This window comes from Nematolebias whitei, chromosome 20 (genome assembly GCF_014905685.2).
Source record: "Nematolebias whitei isolate Nwh7 chromosome 20, NemWhi1, whole genome shotgun sequence".
NCBI lineage: Eukaryota > Metazoa > Chordata > Actinopteri > Cyprinodontiformes > Rivulidae > Nematolebias > Nematolebias whitei.
This window is the reverse complement of record NC_056517.1, coordinates 25162773-25184966: the sequence shown is the minus strand read 5'-3', so window position 1 is coordinate 25184966 and position 22194 is coordinate 25162773. Positions and strand designations below refer to the sequence as shown.

Sequence of the window (22194 nt, the reverse complement as noted above, 5' to 3'; positions counted from 1 at the left end):
CAATCATGGGTAAGACTGCCGACCTGACTGCTGTCCAGAAGGCCATCATTGACACCCTCAAGCAAGAGGGTAAGACACAGAAAGAAATTGCTGAACGAATAGGCTGTTCCCAGAGTGCTGTATCAAGGCACCTCAGTGGGAAGTCTGTGGGAAGGGAAAAGTGTGGCAGAAAACGCTGCACAACGAGAAGAGGTGACCGGACCCTGAGGAGGATTGTGGAGAAGGACTGATTCCAGACCTTGGGGGACCTGTGGAAGCAGTGGACTGAGTCTGGAGTAGAAACATCCAGAGCCACCGTGCACAGGCGTGTGCAGGAAATGGGCTACAGGTGCCACATTCCCCAGGTCAAGCCACTTTTGAACAAGAGACTGCGTCAGAAGCATCTCGCCTGGGACTGCTGCTGAGTGGTCCAAAGTTATGTTCTCTGATTACAGTAAATTTTGCAATTCCTTTGGAAATCAAGGTCCCAGAGTCTGGAGGAAGAGAGGAGACACAGAATTCACATTACTTGAGGTCCAGTGTCAAGTTTCCACAGTCACTGGAGTGTCATGTCATCTACTGGTGTTGGTCCACTGTGTTTTATCAAGCACAGGGTCAATGCAGCTAGCTATCAGGAGATTTTGGAGCACTTCATGCTTCCATCTGCTGAAAAGCTTTATGGAGATGAAGATTTCATTTTTCAGCACGACCTGGCACCTGCTCACAGTGCCAAAACCACTGGTAAATGGTTTACTGACCATGGTATTACTGTGCTCAATTGGCCTGCCAACTCTCCTGACCTGAACCCCATAGAGAACCTGTGGGATATTGTGAAAAGAAAGTTGAGAGACGCAAGACCCAACACTCTGGATGAGCTTAAGGCCGCTATCGAAGCATCCTGGGCCTCCATAACACCTCAGCAGTGCCACAGGCTGATTGCCTCCATGCCACGCCGCATTGAAGCAGTCATTCATGCAAAAGGATTCCCGACCAAGTATTGAGTGCATAACTGAACATGATTATTTGAAGGTTGGCGTTTTTTGTATTAAAAACACTTGTTTTTCATTGGTGGGATGAAATATGCTAATTTTTTGGGACAGGCATTTTGGGTTTTCATGAGCTGTATGCCATAATCATCAGTATTAAAACAATTAAAGACCTGAAATATTTCAGTTGGTGTGCAATGAATCTGAAATATATGAAAGTTTCATTTTTATCATTACATTATGGAAAATAATGACCTTTATCACAATATGCTAATTTTTTGAGAAGGACCTGTACATGTACATATAGGTCGGTGAAGACATTGACTTTTAAGGGAAAGTCGTAGCATAGTCCAGACCCCCCCCCCCCCCCCATCAGCCATTGTCCAGATAAGAGGTGTCATTCATCTTCAGCTCAGTTGAGGTTCTGTCACATGTCCACAGCCTTTGGGAAGAGAGGGGTGAGGAAACAGTCAAAGCATCTTTGTTGTTTTCAAAACATTCCAGGAAGTTGAGATAAGTCCTGCATCAAGGCCACAGTTTGGGTCAGGCAGAACTCGTGAATTGTTGTTTCTGCCTTTTTAAAGTCTCACTGCTATATATTCCTCTGATGGAACTCCAAAATAGCCAAATTGACTCTTTACGCCAAAAGTCGAGCTCACAGCTTCTCTAAGATTATTCCCACCCACCGTTCATGGATGCTGCCAGGAAGTTCACAGTCCTGATAACAGCTGCTCCAGCTCCCTGCTGCAGCTCCCCAAATTCTGTCTGAGCGCTGTCGAGCTTCGGTACATCCACACGAATTTATAGACAATCCAGAATTCACCAGCCAAACAGCAAAATAACCAGTTGTCATCATGAATCCAATTTGTTTCCGTCGAGGTAAGAGGGTAACAGAAATTAATCTGTTTTCTTGAATTTGTGTGAATCTAGTAAAATCATGCTTCTGCTCAGCAAGAAGGTTGCTGGTTCAAATCCCAGCCAGGGGCCATTCTGGGTGGAGTTTGCATGTTCTCTCCATGCATGCGTGGGTTTCCTCCGGGTACTCCAGTTTCCTCCCACAGACCAAAAACATGCATGTACTGATTGGTAACTCTAAATTGTCCCTCGGTGTGAGTGAGAGAGTGAATGGTTGTTGGTCTTGTTTGTCTCCATGTGTCTCTGTGATGGACTGGAGACATGTCCACATTGTCTCCTGCCTGTCGCACCACTGTGCACCTGTCACCACCTTGACCTGAAAAGGAAGAAGTGGGTTAGATAGATGGATGGATGGATGGATTATGAATGAATATGAAGTATTGATACTGGCAAGCTGCCTCATTATATTTACAGTATTTTGTACTGTTTTATCAGGCTTTTTAGATTGCACAATATTTGCATTTTTCCATTCATTCAACCTTTATTTAAACGGGTTAGTCCCATTGAGCCACGAGGACTCATTTACAAGAGTGTGTGTGTGTTACTTGCTGCCTCAAGTTCATCACCCCTTAAATCAATAACTGCCTAAAATATATCAGGCCTACCTGTCAGGTGGTGCATTACTTAAACCACAGTTTTAAAAGATTCTGTCTTTCTGATCCCTCTGCAGTGCTGTGACAGTGGGTTTGGACAATAGTGGCTCTCCTTGCAAGGACAGTCCTGTGGAGAAAAAAGGCTCCCAGTCCATTCCTTCTGGACTGGAGTCCACAGGACTTGACCTCAGTGAGAAGACACTGGACTGTGAGAGCTCTGACAAAACCACAGAAGCCACATCTCCAGCAGATGCTAAAAACAGGTCAGCAGGTTCAGAGTTTATAAAGAAGCACTACGTTGTTTTTGTTTTGCATCAACTTTTTTATTGCGTCATTGTATCCACTAGGGGGAGCACGTGATCACTCAGACTCTGACTGATGTTGTTTTTTGTTTTTTTTTTCCCCAACATTTGCAGGAAACCGCATAGTTCTCATACAAAATATAATACATTCAGTTGTTTGGAATAATAAGGTGTCGGTAATAAAGCTGTTTATGTAAATATGAAATGTGACTGTTTTGCAGCTTAACTTTTGATATGGATGAAAAGCCAAGTCCTGAGTGTTCAGGCGCTGAGGACTTGAAAGAGATAATGTCCTCAGAGAAAACCAAACGGGATGCTGTGGAGGAAACCGTCCTGATAGAGCAAGACAAAGATGTTCCCAAAATAAAGGAGGATGATGGACTGAAGAAGGAAGAGGAGGCTGCTCAAACAGAAACTGAGACTCCACCTGAGGAAGATCCTGAGAGCCAGGAGGAGACTGAAATCACAAACAAGCAAGCCTCGGATGGAGAGGCCAGCGATGGAACTGGAACTGAAGAAAATGACAGTCAAGGGAACAGGTTTGAAAAGATCATTTTTAGGTGTTTTGTAGCTCTGCAGTGGATTTCAGCCTTGCATGTCTTGTAGCTGCTTTTTATGTGCAGAAGATGGTCAGAGGAGGTTGGAATGATCTAACTGTGTTTGTAACGCGTAAAGAACGTAAAAAATTACGTTAATTAAACAGAAATGTGCTAAAATACGCAATTAATACTTGTTCATGTCATTGTGAGTTTAAAGTATATATCTGTTATTTAGTATTAATTTTCCTGGTAACAGATTTCAGAAAATTTAATTACTTGATTTCTTATGGTTATATCACTTGTTACAGGTAGTGAGTGGTAATTTATTAGTTTTTGATTTTGCAGTTTTTGATTTGTAAATATTTGGTGTACAAGAAAATTACTTACAGCTCTGAAAAAGAGAGAACACACACACACACACGCCAACTTTTCAGTGTTGGTTTAAAAAAGTTCTGTTTTGCTCTCAGTGAAGAAGATCTGTACAGAGGAGCTGAGCAGCTGTCTCCATCACAAAGTAATAGAAACTGTTTTCAGCTCATACTTTATATTTAAGTCATCAAACAGCTCCAAATACTTTGTTAGGTTTGTTACAGCCGTATGAAGTGTAACCTTTTGTGGATCTTCTGCCAGTTTTAGAGGTGGAGGACAACTGCAGCTTGTCTCCTGCTGTGGATATTCTGTCTTACAGCAAGAGAGAGTGGAAAGGAAATACAGCCAAAAGTGCTCTCATTAAAAAGGTCGGCTCCTTTGGATGTTGTGGTTTGAAATGAAAGCTGGTTGTTTTTGTGTTGACGCCTGAGAGGCTTCCTGCGTTGTGTGTGTGTGCCGCTGCAGGGATATAAAGAAATGTCCCAGAAGTTTGACGGCGTGAGGAGGGTAAGGGGGGACAATTACTGCGCCCTCAGAGCCACGTTGTTCCAGGTGTTGTCCCAAAGCACCGCGGTGCCTGTGTGGCTGCAAGAGGACAATGTTATCATGGTAAATGTTTACACACAATATCACACTGAAGTACCTTCATTCATCTATACAACTGTGTTTATTGGAGATCGGAGATATGCAGCAAGTCTCTTTTACCCAATGGACAAAGAAAGTTCTCAAAACATTGTTTTTAAAGTTGCAAAACAATTCTAAATCTAAAATTAAAAAAAAAAGAATCATGACATTTTCAGCAGGGGTCACAAGATCTTGATTTATATACATATTTATATACACATATTTATGTATATTTATATACTAGCATTTACTCTAAATTTTGGTCTTGAAGCCACTCATAGTGTAATTACCAGCACACAAAAATCAGTGAGCTTCTCAGGAGTCTCAAGAAATTTTGTATGATAATTACATCCAACATAAAGCTAAATGTGTTTGTTAATGCTCCACACATTTACTCAGTAGGTAAGCTGTTGTTAACCCGGCGATCCTTCAACTTTTTGTTTGTTTGCAGCTGCCGGAGCAGCTGGAGGCTCAGGAAGGACTGGTAAGCCAGTGGAGATTTCCTGGAGTGTGTGTGCAGCAAGACGGCTCCGGAGGAGACGCCACTCAGCAGCTGAAGGGCTACGTAGAGCGACTTCGAAACACAGTACTGACCGCAGATCTGCTCAGAAACGCACGATGAGGAAAATTAAAACGTTTCAGAACAACACGAGTAAATCGCAGGACTATTTTAAACCTATCTATCAACACCAGAGTATAAATATCCGTCCACGGAGCTTTGAGTTTGATTGCTGCCACATGTTAGACAGTGGTTGCTTCCTAATAGCCGCAAGACTTTTTTTTTTCCTGTGACTCATAACAAAACCTGGTAATTCTCGATGGATTTGGAAAAGCTTTTGAGGGAGAGATGAATCTTCAAAACATCGTTTTTTTCTTTTTTGCTGTAGCAGTTTGAGGCTCACAGCAGATTATATCGTTGCTGGTTTTTAATTGTAGGTTGAAGTATTCTGATGTTTACTGCAGCTTTGCTGTTTCAAAGTCACTCCTGTCTGCATGTATGTATACAGAAGAAAAACTCACTTTAGTTGATGGAAAGACATCAGAAGGATGCAGACGTACACTTTCAGATGAACATTTAACTTCTTTTAAAGTCGTTGTGTCTCTGTGATGGACTGAGACCTGTCCAGGGTGTCCCCTGCCTCTCGCACAGTGGCTGCTGGATATGGACACCAGTGACCCCCATGACCTGGAAAGGAAAAATGGGTAAAATAACTGGATGAATGGATGAATCCCTTGAAGTTCAGGAACCTGCTAAGAAGGTTTTATGCTTTCAAGCACACAATTTAATGATTAACTGATTACTTATTTAAACTATAAATGTCAAGTTTAAAAATGTATTAAACGAGCAGCTTTTTGGCTGATAAACAAGAAAATCCGTCTACAATTACAGGAAACAGAAACTTCTTTTAAACCCCCCAAAAAGCAAAGTTGATGCTGGACTCCAGGAGTTATTGTTGCGTGTTTTTGTTTGTTTGTCTCCAGTGGCAGGCAGCAGTGGACTGTCCCTCGTCTGTGGAAAGACAGAAACTGTGTGAGCGGGTGTTTCAGGGTGGAGAGGAGGAGCTCGGGCTGCTGGAGGCACTCAAGCTGCTGATGCTGGGCCAAGCGGTGGAGCTGCACAGCTGCATGCTGGGAGGTGGAGACGTCCCTTTGTTCTGCTGGCTGCTGTTTGCTCGGGACTCGTCCGACTGTCCACGTTCTTTCCTCTTCAACCACCTCAGGCATGTGGGCCTCAGCGCCGGGCTGGAGCAGGTAGGAGAAACAAAGCCCGTCTTTATTCGTTTGCTCAGCAGCTTTACAGTAAACAAGAGTCACTGAGGAAAATATGCTGGGAGGTTTTCACCATTTTAATAAATTTGAATAAATCAAAATCACAAATGAGCAACGTTTTGTAATGTGAGCACTGATCTGATTCAGGAAGGACCATCTGCTGAGGGCTGTGATTGTTTGCAGACTCCGCCCGTAATGACTGAAAGCTCGAGCAGCTGATTAAACACCATCCTGTTTGAGAAGTCTGTGCAAGATCTTTGTGTTTTGTATTTGTTAATTTCCTTTTTTTTTTTTTTTTTTGTCCAGGTTGAGATGTTCCTGCTAGGCTACACCCTACAGCACACCATTCAAGTTTACAGACTGTACCAGGCGAACACGGAGGAGTTCATCACCTTCTACCCCGACGATCACAAGGACGACTGGCCGTCCGTGTGTCTCGTCACGGAGGATGATCGCCACTACAACGTTCCAGTTGTAGACGCTGGAGAGCCCAAGGAGCTCGCCTCCAGCTGATTGATGCTGCAGGGAACCCTCCTGTTTGACAAACACCCCTCAGGTTGATCCACACAATAGATTTATGCCAACTGAAGGAGGAGTTTTGGGAAAAATGCTTCCAAAATGTTAGACGTGTAGATTGTGCCATCTCTGTCTTTGCAGCTTGGATCAAGCTTAGCTTAAGGTTATAGTTTGGATTTTTTTTTTTTTTGAAGTTCTGAGAAATAGTTATCAGTAGTTTGTACCTTACCTGGAGTAGGTAGAGTCTCAGTAAGCTGAGTTTTTAGAAACTGGGATAGAATCTTATATAAGAATCAAACTAACAGCAGCTGAGGCTTGTCATTTTGCTGATATTATTCGAAACTACAAGACCATATAAATGACTCAAGATAACTTGTCTTGTTCTGGGGAGATAAGACGGTACAGTATAGCCAAAACATACAGAGAAGGAACTGTTCAGACGTTAATGGAGTCTGGCATTGAAGGATGGTTCTGGGCACACACAGTTTTTGTATTAACGTAGGCGTTCAGTTCAAAAAACAAGGTCATTAAAAATGTGACAATTTAAAGACGTTTAAAATGTTTTGCTTGGAAGTTGTTTGGTTGAAATTTGCGTTAAAAAGAAATAAAATCAGCCTTGATCTGGCTAGTTAGGGTTAGCCTGTCTCCTGTATGAAAACGTATCCCATTTCTAGAAACTCGGTTCACCAGGTCTTGTCTACTACTGGTAATATACTCACTACTGATAACTAGATCGTAGAACCCAAATAAAGAGAAAATAATTATACCTTTAAATAATAATTAAAAAATACAATTTTACGTGCATACATTAAAGTTTAGAAATCTTTTTCCTTAAATTTGTTCCAAAATGAGGTAAATGTTTGGGTTTATGCAGAATGAAAATCATTTGGTTTAATGTCAGTATTCACAAATACAGGTGCTGGTCATAAAATTAGAATATCATGAAAAAGTTGATTTATTTCAGTAATTCCATCAAAAAGTGAAACTTATATATTATATTCATTCATTACACACAGACCGATATATTTCACATGTTTATTTCTTTTAATGTTGATGATTACAACTGACAACTAATGAAAACTCCAAATTCAGTATCTCAGAAAATTAGAATATTGTGAAAAGGTTCAATATTGAAGACACCTGGTGGCACACTCTAATCAGCTAATTAACTCAAAACACCTGCAAATGGTCTCTCAGTCTGGTTCTGTAGGCTACACAATCATGGGGAAGACTGCTGACTTGACAGTTGTCCAAAAGACGACCACTGACATCTTGCACAAGGAGGGCAAGACACAAAAGGACTTTGCTAAAGAGGCTGGCTGTTCACAGAGCTCTGTGTCCAAGCACATTAATAGAGGGGTGAAGGGAAGGAAAAGATGTGGTAGAAAAAAGTGTGCAAGCAATAGGTATAACTGCACCCTGGAGAGGATGGTGAAACAAAACCCATTCCAAAATGTGGGGGAGATTCACAAAGAGTGGATTGCAGCTGGAGTCAGTGCTTCAAGAACCACCACGCAAAGATGTATGCAAGACATGGGTTTCAGCTGTCGCATTCCTTGTGTCAAGCCACTCTTGAACAAGAGACAGCATCAGAAGCATCTCGCCTGGGACTGCTGCTGAGTGGTCCAAAGTTGTGTTCTCTGATGAAAGTAAATTTTGCATTTCCTTTGGAAATCAAGGTCCCAGAGTCTGGAGGAAGAGAGGAGAGGCACAGAATCCACGTTGCTTGAGATCTAGTGTCAAGTTTCCACAGTCAGTGATGGTTTGCCATGTCATCTGTTGGTGTTGGTCCACTGAGGTCCAAGGTCAACGCAGCCATGTCCCAGGAAGGTTTAGAGCACTTCATGTTTCTTGCTGCTGACCAGCTTTACGGAGATGCAGATTTCATTTTCCAACAGGACTTGGCACCTGCACACAGTGCCAAAGCTACCAGTACCTGGTTTAAGGACCATGGCATCCCTGTTCTTAACTGGCCAGCAAACTCTCCTGACCTTAACCTCATAGAAAATCTATGGAGTATTGTGAAGAGGAAGATGTGATACACCAGACCCAACAATTCAGAAGAGCTCAAGACCACTATCAGAACAACCTGGGCTCTCAGAACACCTGAGCAGTGCCACAGACTGATCGACTCCATGTCACGCTGCGTTGCTGCAGTAATCCAGGCAAAAGGAGCAACAACTAAGTATTGATGCTGTACATGCTCATACTTTTCAGTTGGCCAACATTTCTAAAAATCCTTTTTTTAAATTGGTCTTAATATTCTAATATTCTGAGATACTGGGGTTTTCATTAGTTGTCAGTTATAATCAACATTAAAAGAAAACATTTGAAATATCAGTCTGTGTGCATTGAATGAATATAATATACAAAAGTTTAACTTTTTGAATGGAATTACTGAAATCAATCAACTTTTTCATATTATTCTAATTTTATGACCAGCACCTGTATTTGCTGTCCTGAATGTTTGCAGTAATAATTTACCCTCTTGTCTTCATCTGTAGGTAAATTAACTGCAAACACGTGTGCCAGAGTTTACTTTTACGTGCCATAAAACCTTGTGTGTGATTTATTTTGTAGATGTTTTGGACTTTTTGTTGAATGACAGAAGTCATCGCCAACTGCAGACATGCCAGTTCAGTGAAAAATCCAAGGTTGACCAGCAGAGAGCACGAGTTTTCCTTCTCAGTTTTACGAAACCTATAAAAAGCAGGGAAATAAAACATTTAGTTAAGTGTTTTTGATTCTTGGGACTTGTTGGTAAGAATTTGATCTTTGTAGGTTCTGGTAGTTTGATTTCATTATCTTTGGAAACTTTTTTTTTTTTTTTTGGCAGCATCACATCCAGCTAAAGCAAACGGAAGCATCAATCCCCAAACTTTTTTTTTTTTAATTATCTCTCACACACACACACACACACACACACACACACACACACACACACACACACACGCATATATACTGATTTCAGACCCAGTACAAGATGTTTTGTTTGTTTTCCAACGCTCTTGTATTCACTGTACTGTATAGAATTTTCTATTGAAGTATTTGTATGCGTTTTATTTTCTGGTTCTCTGGGTTTAAATGTATGCATCAGACGGGGAGAAAATAAGAGAAATGTCCCTTTTTTTTTTTTTTTGTAGTTTATCTTAAAAAATTAAATAAAAAAAAGTTAAGGCTAAGAGCAATGAGCTGCATCATGTTTACAATGGAATTTTGGCAGTTTTAAGTATTAATTTAGTTTTTGATGGTAAAATTGTATTTCAACAAATAGATGTGTAAGTAGAGTGGCTGAATTTAATCAATGAAGGGTTCAATGATTCATCGGGTGGTGATGATCCAAGACTTGGAGGATTAATGGCAGCCTGTGTCAGAGGCGTGACCTATAACGGTCTGTATGTTGCTTGTTTACTGCCGTCTGTGTTAAACTCACTGAGTAACATGCTGCCTTTAACCAAGCTGTTCTGAAGAACAAAAAGTGCCAATGTTGCTGCAAAAACTGGCAGAAGCTTTGACCACCAGCTACAGGAGTTAAATTAAAGTTGCTTGGTTCTCCATGTTGCCTTAGAAATGATGCACAATACGAATGAATGTTCCTTTGCTCCGAGAGGCTCCATCTTGCCCTCCAGAGCAGATACAGGTGATATTTACTACATTTGCAGGAATGTTCTTGCACCATCAGTTTTCAATGGTATTTGAATAAAAAACATTTTTTGGAAGTTTTGGACTTTTATTTTTTTTATGTATCTGAGCCCTTTGAGATTTCCATGTCTTGGTTTATAATGAATTGAAAGAGTCAGACCTTCGTAATAAAGCAATTTATTTGCAAATAATGCCTATACAGTATATACAGTACATACGACAGTCTGAATACTACTGGAGGAAAATGCTTGGCAAAACAAAAAGTAGCTCAGACCTTCAAACTGCATTGAATTAACCATGACTGTACTTAACACGCAGTGATATGACGAGGGGTTCCCAACCCCTACGTGCATTTAAATATACACAACAAGAATCTGTACATTGTATGTCAAATACGATTGCACAACCCAACAAGTTTCACTTCTCGTGTGTTTTGAGTCCAAAAGATCTTACTGCTTAATCTTGAATACAGTAATGAAATTACCTCTGGATTTCAGCAGCTCTACCACTCAATTGGTCATTTGCTGCTGAGGATGTTTTTTCTCTTGTTCACCAGTAAACACATGATCTGAAGAATATTTACATCGATTGATGAACAATCAGAGGTGCATGGCTTTCTGTACAGTGTGCATTTTAATAAAACATCTGGCGCCAAACCGAACTCCTCGCAGCTCACTCCTGCTTCTCCTCCTGTTGCTCCTCGATGGCGTCCATCTGGTTCCTGGAGTATGCCTCGCTTATCGGGGCGGAGTCCTCGCACTCCACCACCAACTCGTTGGACATCTCGTTTTTCTGAAAACATTACACACACACACAAAAAAAGTTAATAAATAAAATCCATGTTCCCAAGAAAAAAGGTGAACTGCCAGGAACTAAAGATAGTTGCTCCACAGCCGTGCTAATCGTAAAGGTGATAAGTTGAATAAAAACACAATGGGTGAACAATCAAGTTCTTACGCAACGACAAAAAAACGAACATGCAGAACCTCCTAAAACTAGTATCTAGGCAAAACCCACAAAGTTCAGTAGATTATATACAAAGCTTTGCTGGAATCATACTTTTATTGTAAGAAAGCTTTGAGTCTTACTGGAAGAATCACTTAAAACTAAAGAATTAATGTTTCATATTCTTGTGTAGAATGACGCATAAGCTTTGGTAAAATACCCACTTCTGAAATATACAAGTATGTGTAAAATGCAACAAAGTTCAGACAGGTCATTTGGACGGTTTCTTTTTTTGTTGAGACGTTTCGTCCATCCAAAGGACTTAATCAGTCCAAGGAGCCACAACAAACTCAGTCCCACAAGCAGCACACCCGCATAGTGGACCAACCAGTTTTCTGGTGATAAGATGGTTTCTGGAGCCCGCCCTCTCCCCCATCAACTCCTCTGAGGCCGCCATAGTTAAAGTGGTTCAAAACATCAAAGTTCATGCTCAATAATCCAGGTACAAAATACAACAAAGTTCAGTCAGGTCATCTGGACGGTTTCATTTTGAAACCGTCCTAAAAACTAAAAAAGAAACCGTCCAGATGACCTGACTGAACTTTGTTGTATTTTCTACCTGGATTACTGAACATGAACTTTGATGTTTTGAACCATTTTGGCTATGGCTGCGTGAGAGGAGTTGACGGCAGAGAGTGGGCCCCAGAAATCATTTTATCCACAGCAAACTGGTTGGTCCACTATGCGAGTGTGCTGCTTGTGGGACAGTTTGTTGTGGCTCCTTGGACTGATGAAGTCCTTTGGATGAAGGACAAAACATCTAAAAAAAAAAAAACGTCCAGATGACCTGTGAACTTTGTTTTTTTTTTTTTTTAAACTGGATTATTAAACCAGTACCGGTAATTAAAAATCATGCCTATACAAGATTGTTTAGTGTGCTTTAAATACCTAAAGACAAACTCAGATTTAAAAAAATATATATTTTAATCACTTTGCAACATTTTGTGAGAAACCAACTCGTTGCGCTGTGAGAAAACTGTTGCTCCATCTTTTCTGTACAACATCCTCATTTTCGCATTAGTAATGAAAACAAATGTTACTAAACAACTGTTTAAGTCAGCCTTGTGTTATTAAATGCCTGTTCCTGCAGGTTTTCTTTAACGATAGCAGCGTCCACACCAAGCAGGGCCATTAGCATTAGTGGAGCCTGCTTTAACAGATGGGTGAACAGTACAGAGCGTGCTGTTTGTTCTCACATTTGCAATGGTCTCCGCTCAGGTGTACTCACCTGCCGTCGATAAACATAGCAGCCCGCTATGGCAACCATCGTCGACTCCCCGACGAAGCCAGCTAGGAGGGATCCAACTCCAAGTGTGGCCCCATGAACCCTAAAACAAAGTATCATGTTCAGCTAACGACGTTAATAATTCCACAGCAGGGGGGAGATGAATTATTCAGATCACAGAGTTCACCAGAGTCTGAGTTACAGAGCTGATGAGACTTACCCCATATAAGGCAGCACAACCAGACTGATAATGAGGACAACGATACGGAGAACTGAGCTGGGCGCCAGCACAAAGGTCTTTTTCAGGGTCATCAGCCATCCCGTCAAATGAGCCCGAACAATGACTGCAAACACACAGAGGAGACATCACCCCACTGATATAAGCTGCAATCAAGAGCTCCAGAAGGGGAAGGCCTCACCCCACAGAGTTACAAATCGTGCAGCGCGTCTCACCTGGCAACGCAAAGAAGGAAAATATCTTGAGCGGGACCACACACAGCTGAGCAAACGCGTACTCCACCCCAATTACACTGACCAGAATCTTCTCCGACACGTTGGGAGTCCAGAACAAAATGAAGCACATCTGGATATGAAATAAAAAGCTAATTATTTTCATATTTCATTCAGTGCCATTTAATAGATTTGATTACGGCTTCAGACTGAACGTGGGCCTTTGAAGCTCTCATGTAAATGGGTGCGATGGTAAACACACGACAATGGCAACGCTTCAGAGATACGAGCCGCTTTATCAAAGCAACGTGGTCGGGTCATTAAACCGGATCAAACAGATGAACACGAATGCATCAACTTGTCTAAAATTAGAAAAATATAGTTGTATGCTTCAAGGTCTGGAGATGCTGCCACATAAAATAAAGTTATAAATAAAAAAAGTTATTTAAAACGTTTTTTTTTTTTTCTTAGGTTTGGATTTTTGCTGCTTTTCCACTCATTGTTCCCCATCTACCTGACCATGATGAAATATTTTTCAGTTTGTACAATTAATAAAATAAAAACGTATATGTGAGGAAAATAGCCAAGTGGAGGACGAGGGAATTAAACATAAGGCTCAAAATAAAAACTCGATTCAACAGATAAGCTGTGTCTATTTTCAATTCAGTTTATTTATAAAGCACCAAGTCACAACAGAAGTCATCACAGGGCACTGAACAGAAACATTCATCTATAAAAATAATAAGTTAACAAAAACATTCACAAAAATAATTAACACCATTTATCTGAGGAGCAGACTGCTTTGAGTTCAACTCCATCACTGAACTCTCATCTTGAGCGAGCACGAAGGCGACAGTGGAAAGGAAAAACTGCTTCATGAGGAAGAAACCTTTAGCAGAACCAGACTCAGGACAAGCTGCTTCAACCGGCTGGGTTTGAGGGGAACAGATACACAATGGCAGGTCAAGAATCAAATGTCAAGATAGAAATAGGATCAAATGAAAACTATCCAGGTTTAACAATTCATTTAAGGAAATGAAGTCAATTTGTCCTCTAGAAGTCTAAGCTCAAGGCAGCATGACAAGCCAACCCTAACTATAGGATTTATCAAAAAAAGGAAAATCTTAAGCCCAGTCTTTAAACTGGACAATGTGTCAGCCTTACAGACAGAAACTGGAAGTTATATATAAATACTAAAATAAATAAAGTGTTCCTACTTCGTGGTTTTTCACCTCATCGAGGGCCTACTGTGCTACTAAAAGCTCTGACCTGAAATGACCAAAAGGTTCGATGATGTGGCAGAGTGCTTTAAAAACACTCAAACATTGTATAAACACAGGAATTACTCTGAAAGACAAAAACTGTGGCAGCCAATGACACACAAATCACACACACACCGACAACAATGGCTTTAATTTGTTTAGAAGAGTCCATCATTGACACTGGGTGTACCTGCTTTTAATCATTACTGCAAATAAGTAAGCAAGTCAAACATCTTAAAACCTGTGAATCTTCTTGTTCTCCAAACCTCGTGGCTTTTTTTTTTCCTCCTCTCACACTTCAGGAAAGTTGCACAACTGCTCAACATTTTCTCATTGGCTGTTGGATCGTCGTAAATTTGTACCTGAAGTTGTAACTTTTGGTAAACGCGGTTATGAAACGTGTCACCTGCCTGCACTTCACCTACACACACCAGATCACGCTAAATGATGCGCAAGCTGTTCATGACTAACTTCACCAGCATGTAAACGCAGGGCATTTGATAAGAAAATGTTGACTACGGAGATTTCTGAGTGGAAACTAAAAGAGGAAATAGATAAGACACGATGTAAACATTTTCAAATGTTCCCTGCCTTAGGATATGAGGTGTTTAAAAGTTTCTAATGTGGTCTCCATTGGACCCAAACATGGACAAGACTTACTATAAGGTGACGAAGGTCCCAATCACCTAACCAGCCATCATTACTTTGTTGTGATAGAAGCACATGTGACTAATTTGAACGGATCAAGCAAAGTCACTGTCTCCCCTGACTCAGCTGTGGTGAGATATTTACTGAAAAATGACATCCTCGACCAAGTCTCATCATAAAACTGGATCATATGTTTTGAACTAGAAAGCTCCTGGAGAAACTTTGATGGGGACTACCAGGCTGCTGCCAATTGAAAAAAATTATTTGACAGTACTGTGCGTTTGGGTTCGCTCTCAGCTACCACCATATCAAATTTCAACTGAATAGCTCTAAAAATGGCTGAGTTGACGTGTTTTTTATTTATTTTTTAGGTAAGGCAGCCATCTTGGATTTTTGATTTGCACTAGGAATGTATGAAAACTCGCTCTCAGATACGACCAGAGCAAATTTCAGCTCGATATCTCAAACAACTGACTTATAGCCGTTAGAAGCTTTTGAATTCCATCAGGCATTGTGAATGAGAAAAGTGGCGTCTTTGTTTGCAAATTACGTCGCCATGGTAACTCAAAACGCCAATGAAAGTAATGGCACACATTACAGTGCCGAGCCAGCCGTTTTGATATAAAATTTGTGGGAGGACACATTGTGGTTCAGGGTGCGTTAAAGTTGATTGAAGAGTACGATATAAAGTTAAGAAACCCTAAATCAGGTGGATAACGACAACGTGCCTGCAGGCAGTCCCCAATTATTCACTTCTCCAGTTAAATACATCCCTTAGCTGTTTTTATTACGAAAATACTTCAAGTGTATTCACAGCAAGTTCCAAAAAAAAAAAAAGATTGTGTTCAGCGCACATACCTAGTTATCAGTTTGTTATGCAACGTTACACACACAAACACACACACACACACACACACACACACACTTACAGCCTTGAGATTCCACATCAGCTGTGCCATTATTCTCCTACTCCCAACAAGAACCAACTTTTGCCACAGACTTCCTGTTTGTCGTATTGAAGCTGTTCAGACAGTGAACTGGGGCAAAGGCTGCTCACAGAATTCACCTTGAGGCGACGCATCAGGGACTAATGTGACGAGAGACTGGCTGCGTGCACACCAACATGCAGCACGTTAAAGAAAAGTGGCTTTAAGTGTATTTTATGTTACTTAATATAGACTTTAGTAAGGATTTTACTTCTGTCACTTAAAACCAAGATGAAAAACTACATTCGGCTGTTGGAGCACACTGAAAGGTCTTAATTTATGCTTACGAAAGCACTCAGTTCATGTGGGACAAGTTCCTGCACCAATCTAGACTGGCTGAGTCAATCTTTAAAAAAAAAAAAAGAACCCCGTGTGTCTGCCAGGGTGTGTGCTTGAATAAAATTTTCCAGAGTTTTTGCACGGTTTCAAATTTTGTCTGGAATCCAAAACAATCCTCATAAGTAGAAACTTCCCCAACGTGATCCCCAAGGTAACGGAGGCTGATGAGCTAAAGGTTTCTGCTGGGACATTTTTGAAATGTATGAAGATGTGCAAAGAACTACCAGTACAAGTATTACTGGTATTCACATTTCAGTCAAGGACAGTAAAAATAATGAAGCATTCCTTAAAAGGCCTGCCATGTTGAATGCCAACACTCTACTGTAAACCATGTTTCCTCTTTGCCATTGAAGCTGGTGCTGAGGACGACTCTCAGCTACTATCAGAGCAAATCGTGGCTCAGTTTTAAACTCTAAACTAGTAACGTTGATCAATAATATATCAGTTCACCAGTGTGGCTACAAGTTTAAGAAACAGTTTGTGTTTCTTCTTTTCATTTCAAACTAAATAGCTTAAATGAAGTCATTTGACCACAGATCTACATGAAGCCACAAACTTCCTGGTTGCTTCTGTTCATCTGTGGTGAGTGAAAGTGCTGACCAGTCCTATCTGTGTAGACTTTAGCTCCTGTCAGTGAGCAGAGCATTATAAAATGCTGAAATAAAGCTTTAAAACTATCGACTACTGTCCGGATTTAGTTTGTAAGCATGCAGATATGACATGAGTACAAAAGTCAGCCGTCATGCTCCCAAATGTGTTAACTGACTATAAAGATTAAACAAGCAGGGAAATAGCAGATTAGAATAAACTTTATTATCATTGCACTGAGATACAAGCAAATCCTTAATTATGAGACACCAAGTATGCTGATCGGCTTAAATTATTTACACTAAAATGTTGGATTAAGTGTTTATTTTAGCTCAAAACTTCTGCATCGTTTCAAAAACATTGAGCGTTTCTATATCTGAAATTTCACACGCTTTTCGTAAATCAAGCGTTTTAGTCTACAAACGTCAGCTGCGTCAGATATTTGAGCCATCCAATAAATATTTCAACAAAGTGACACAGTAAACCAAGCTTGAGCTCTTTAAACAACTAAAATAAACCCATGTGTTGAGAGCTTGACTGATAAAAATCATGCGCGAGAAGAAAAAGAAGCGGTGAGTCTCGTCTTACCGTCAGTGCCAGAAGCAGGCAGGCGAATGTGAACTTTTTAATGTGCGACTTGTTGACGGGGCAGCCCACATTCATCTTGTTGCTGGGATTGTTCTGTAGGCAAAAAGAGCTCTTTAGTGCCAAACAAAAATGTATAATCCATTACCACAGAAACCAGCGGTACTTTAAAGTCCCTGTTGCTGAGGGATTTGAATAGTGAATGTTTGTAGTTCGAGATGAGTGTTTTTCTGGGGTGGAACAAGTCAACATTAATGTTTTTAGTGCAAGATATTCAACTGGTTGCAGTAATACTGTGTATAAGGTTTGAGGCGGCGTAGAGTGATGGATCCTAGCGAATGGAGGGAGCAATTTTAGCCACAATCAGGTGCAGTGGTGGAGCCAGGGGGTGGCCAGTGGTGGCCTTGGTCACCATAGATTAATCTTCAGCCACCCCAGTCATTTTTAAGAAACTACTTTTAAGCGATATAAAAACTAAAAAGCATGATTTCCTCAAATCAGAATGGGTAGTATAAATGTATGATGATGGTCGCCATCTTGGATTTTTGTTCACCAAAATGGATGCAAGTCCCTCACTTACTTTTTCCAAGCGGTTTTGCTCACTAGACTAACAGAGGGTCTTTCAGAATCCCATATTCGCTCTGCGATGGGGTACAACAAAACCATAGCGGCTCGTTTACCTTGTCAAACGCAGGATAAACTGCTCTGAGTTCAGTTAACCAGCCGTAGGGCATGTGGCCGACAGGATATGTGGCTGTGAGCACGGCGACGGCCTGGAATGACAAACACACGACATGTAGAAGTCACCTCGCTCGTCACTTTAAACACACTACACAGACAGAAGAATAACAGCAGCTTAAGGAAGCAGCACATGCGCCTCTCACTTTCCCTTAATTTTCACGTTTACGATCGTGATGCGAGCAACAACATGCAGCGTCAGGAAGAGACGTGCAAACGAAAAAAAAAAATGTTTTCATGCCGAGTTTCACATGTACGAGGTGATTCACCCAAACCACCAGCAGCAGCTTGTGCTGTCTGAACTGGAAAGCACTTTCTGGTAAACAGTTTTGTATTGTCTCCACTAGTTGGTGTGTGTGGGGGGGGGGGGGATCTCTGTAGGCCAGAAAGCTCCAGGGAGAGGGGAGGGGGTGTTACCTTACATCATCTGCAATAACTAGAATGGAAAATTAATCCATTTGATTCACCTAAATATCTAACCTCTCTATGATCTTGTGCTTCTGTAATTCCAGCTTAGGTGTTAGAATAAAACCTAATTTCTTTAAAAAAAAAAATTAAATTGATGAAGACAAAGTTTCTAATGCGCCCACCTCTGTTGCAGCTGTTGTCCCCTTCAGGTCGCGGGACACAAACAGGTTGACGATGGGTCGACTGATGCGCTGAGTGGCCAAGATGAGAGCCAAAGGCCACCAGAAACTCAGCATCTTTTTGATGGTGGCGTCGCCCTGCACAGTCGCACAAATTATAAGTTATTATATTTAAACTAGAGATGCACAATATTGTATTTTTGGCCGAGATGTTAAAACTTATTTGGCCTGTAACCGATACCAATACCGATATTTCCCCCACCTAGACCTACTTACAGAGACTACATATCTTTCTCTGCTGTGGAAGTAAAATACATTATTCTGCATGGTCGTTGTCAATTTGGCCTGCGTCCGATCTTTAACTTTATCGCTAGTATCGGCCGATACGATACCATGCCGATAATATCGTGCACCCCTAATTTAAACTCTTTTCATTATTGTTTCTAGAGCTGCTCTCAGTTTTCTTGTTTTTTTAAAGGCCTGACCTGTTGATTCCACTTTTCCCCGCTCCATGAACCATTTTTAAAAAACGTAAAAATGATCATTTGTAGTTCAACTGAAAATGAACGCATCCATATTAAAATTATTGCAGTAAAAATGTGTTTTTTTTTTTTAAAACGGACTAAACTTTTTGTTTGTGTCACTGGACATCTACAAAGAGTATCCTAGAAATATAGCCCATCTGAAATAAAACAACAGTTTTTCTTTTATAAGATTTTATATAGGTTCCTAACAATTTTATCCCTTTATTTTTTTTTTTTTTTGCAAAGCTCAAAATGCACCATATTACAGGACAACTTTGTTTCCTAGAAATACTTCATTTTAAAGCAAGCTGTGGTTGAGTTCTGCATAAAATGGTAGAAGAAAACAATTTATTTACTGTTAGAATTGTTAAATCGTTAAAATTCTATAAACATACTTCCTTAAATTAAAACTAAAATCAGATTTATGAGTTTCGGTTTGGCTGGTGAAGCTGGAAAATCCTCCGTTATTCCCTCCCCCCTCCGCTGAACAAGAAAGAGCTAACATGTACCCCCACATCGAGTCCACTGGAGTCTGGGATGTTGTCGTGGATGTTGCAGTAGTAACCGATTCCGACAATGGTGAACCGAACCAAGGAGCCCATATAGAGCGAAAGGATCGGGATGAGTAGAGGCTCCACACATTCCACATTACTGTGCAGGAAAATGGACACAAACACAATCTGCAGGGGGGGGGGGGGGGGGGAGACAGCAATGGTACAATCAGAATAGTCCAAAACGCATTGAATTAAAATCAAATACGTTTTATTACCTGGACCACGACGTCGGAGATGGAAGCAGAGCCGACGATGACGCTGTACTTGTGCTTGAGAAGTATCCCTGCATGGATCCATGCCTGGAAACCGAACCGTGCACAGAGGGACTAATTAAAGCTTGATCTAAAACATTAAAAACCAGTCTGGGCAAGTTTTTTTTCCACCACAGCTTATCAGGCAGACGAGCTTAGACTTTAAACCAACACGCCACAGGACCAAAACAACTATTTCTAGGTCATGTGTTAAAAATTCATTGTGCTGTGGATTAAAGCTGCTCACCATAGCATCCAGCAAAGGAAACGCAGCCAGGTAAAGGAACGCCTTCCTCGTCTTTAACCCAACAGATTCATCCACTTGGTGGAGCTCATTAATGATGTAGTATCCTAAATCTGTGTAAGCTAGAGGAAAAATAAACAAAACGTGTATTTATTCTGACGTTTCAGATGCAACTTGAGGTTCATGTTTAAGGACAGGGCGTCATCCCATTAAAACACACCTATCAAGATGTGGAGGACGAAGGCGACCACCCCGGCCACCAGCATGCAGAGCACGGCCTTCCTCCGGTCCCGCTTGCTGTTGACAAACACCAAGCCCACGTTCTTAAAGTCGCTCATGGGGCCAGTGAAAAACTTCATCAGGGAGTAAGCCAAGCCATAGCTGGCCAGCATTTCCACCGTATCCTCTTTGACCCTGGCTATGCCCCTGTTGAGCGCCTGCAGACGTTACAGGGTGGGAACAGAGACAAAGATAAGTTCAGCAAGGCAGAGTGACTCTGTCTTTGTTATCTCAGAGCAAACCGTAGGTTCTATGCATACTCAAGGATTATCTGCATGTGCATTTAAGAAGGGGGGTTGTCACATTTTGAACTTTAGCTGCTTTAAAATAACAGCGCAGAGTAATTTCCAATAACTCGGAGGAGCACAGCTGTCATCATTTGCAGGACTGTTCTATTTATACCAGCTAACATTACATAAGCATAATCCTGACATCTCAGTGTTTTTAGACGTTTCCACACCGCGTGACCAGGACTCTTATTAAAAGAGGGCCCCAGAAAACAGAACACGACTATAATGATTACAGACAGAACACAAATGTTCCTGGATTTTGATATATGGACTAATAGGAGGCAGGTAATGTCAAAATTTAAAACAATATATATATATATATATATATATATATATATATATATCACTGAATTTATTTGCAGCAGTGACGTCTGTATGGAGCAGCAACGTATAACTTGGGCCTTCCTTCTCTAAATGATGCATAAAACAAACTGCTTCTCTCCGACGCAGGCGAAATAAAAACCCAAAAACATGGAGCTGAACTGATCATTACCTGTTCCCCGAGGTCGATGGCAACATTGGTGATAGCTAGAGGCACCAGGAACCGGAGGAGAGGCCAGTAAGGGCTGAGAGATGGAAACTCCACCATAGTATGAGCCGGGCTGACAGAGCCAGGCGCATCTGCCGCGGTCTTGATTGATTAGTCGGGGAAATCAAAGGCTAGCGGCGGCGCGTGATAATAACGCAGCCGGAGCACCTGCGTCAGTGGAGCCGGCGCGCTCCTTCCGCGGCGGGGGCGTCGCGAAGCCTCGGCGCTGCTGCCGAGAAGAACCGAAGGTCAAAGGAGCTTTCAGAGCGGCGCATCTTTCCTACTAGTCATCTTCGAGGTGGGGGTGGTGAGGTGGGGGGGCCGTGAGTTGTCTCTGCTCTGGAAGCGTCCCCGCCGGTGGAGAAGTGTTTTTTTTAGCTGCGCTTCAATCAGACCGCGTCTGTTCGGGGGACCCTCCCCGAGGCTGGAGCCGCCGCTGCCAGTGTGTGTGTGGGCCTGGCAGATGGGTGTTGTGCTCAAAATGGGACCGGTGTCGTGCCATAAAGTGCTGGCCTGCCAAAAAGTGATCCGCCGCTGCGGGAGCGCGCGCAGCCAGTTCGTCACGGGAAGAGTCTTGGGATTTGACGATATTAACACTTTTATAAATTGTTCATTTTCTTTGTTAATTATATTTCTATTCATAATTTCTGCTCAGTTTTTTTTTTTTATCATATCAACTGTTAACTTGTTTTTTTTTGTTGAATACCTTGTTATATTACGTTTTGTATTTTTTTTTTAATAAAGACAAAAAAAAAATTTTTTGTATGATCAGGATTATATAACCTATTATTATTATTATTATTATTATATAGTATTTTTAGCTGATGTTTTTCTTAGTTCATATCTTAAATCTTATTACTGTTTTTCTTTTACAT

The 22194-nt window shown here is 41.2% G+C and overlaps 2 protein-coding genes across 2 annotated transcripts; one reads left to right on the top strand and one right to left on the bottom strand.

Annotated features, from left to right (window-relative positions):
- Nucleotides 1-2252: 2252 nt before the first annotated feature.
- Nucleotides 2253-7183, top strand: LOC119426870 (ubiquitin thioesterase otulin). The gene is made up of 9 exons (XM_037694452.1): nt 2253-2257; nt 2551-2736; nt 2997-3314; nt 3782-3828; nt 3945-4051; nt 4149-4292; nt 4759-4893; nt 5790-6059; nt 6384-7183. The coding sequence occupies exons 1-9, from the start codon at nt 2253-2255 to the stop codon at nt 6588-6590; spliced, it is 1419 nt and encodes a 472-aa protein (XP_037550380.1). The 3' UTR covers nt 6591-7183.
- Nucleotides 7184-10433: 3250 nt separating this feature from the next.
- ankha (ANKH inorganic pyrophosphate transport regulator a) lies at nt 10434-21410 on the bottom strand. The gene is made up of 12 exons (XM_037694305.1): nt 21284-21410; nt 20442-20658; nt 20225-20343; nt 19942-20025; nt 19682-19852; nt 18652-18786; nt 18004-18096; nt 17327-17419; nt 12919-13048; nt 12686-12809; nt 12469-12568; nt 10434-11027 (listed from the first exon to the last, which is right to left on the bottom strand). The coding sequence occupies exons 1-12, from the start codon at nt 21377-21379 to the stop codon at nt 10908-10910; spliced, it is 1482 nt and encodes a 493-aa protein (XP_037550233.1). The 5' UTR covers nt 21380-21410; the 3' UTR covers nt 10434-10907.
- Between the last annotated feature and the right edge of the window lie 784 nt (nt 21411-22194).

What these genes read in the sequence shown, in the direction of transcription:
- LOC119426870 (XM_037694452.1), top strand. An exon ending in GCAGCTGTCTCCATCACAAA is followed by an intron (nt 3,829 to 3,944) that starts GTAATAGAAACT and finishes ATCTTCTGCCAG; the next exon opens with TTTTAGAGGTGGAGGACAAC. An exon ending in AAGAGGACAATGTTATCATG is followed by an intron (nt 4,293 to 4,758) that starts GTAAATGTTTAC and finishes GTTTGTTTGCAG; the next exon opens with CTGCCGGAGCAGCTGGAGGC.
- ankha (XM_037694305.1), bottom strand. Translation starts at nt 21,379, where the DNA reads ATGGTGGAGTTTCCATCTCTCAGCCCTTACTGGCCTCTCCTCCGGTTC. An exon ending in TCTCCGACGTCGTGGTCCAG is followed by an intron (nt 19,853 to 19,941) that starts GTAATAAAACGT and finishes CCCCCCCTGCAG; the next exon opens with ATTGTGTTTGTGTCCATTTT. An exon ending in TTCCTTCTTTGCGTTGCCAG is followed by an intron (nt 12,810 to 12,918) that starts GTGAGACGCGCT and finishes GTGTGTTTGCAG; the next exon opens with TCATTGTTCGGGCTCATTTG.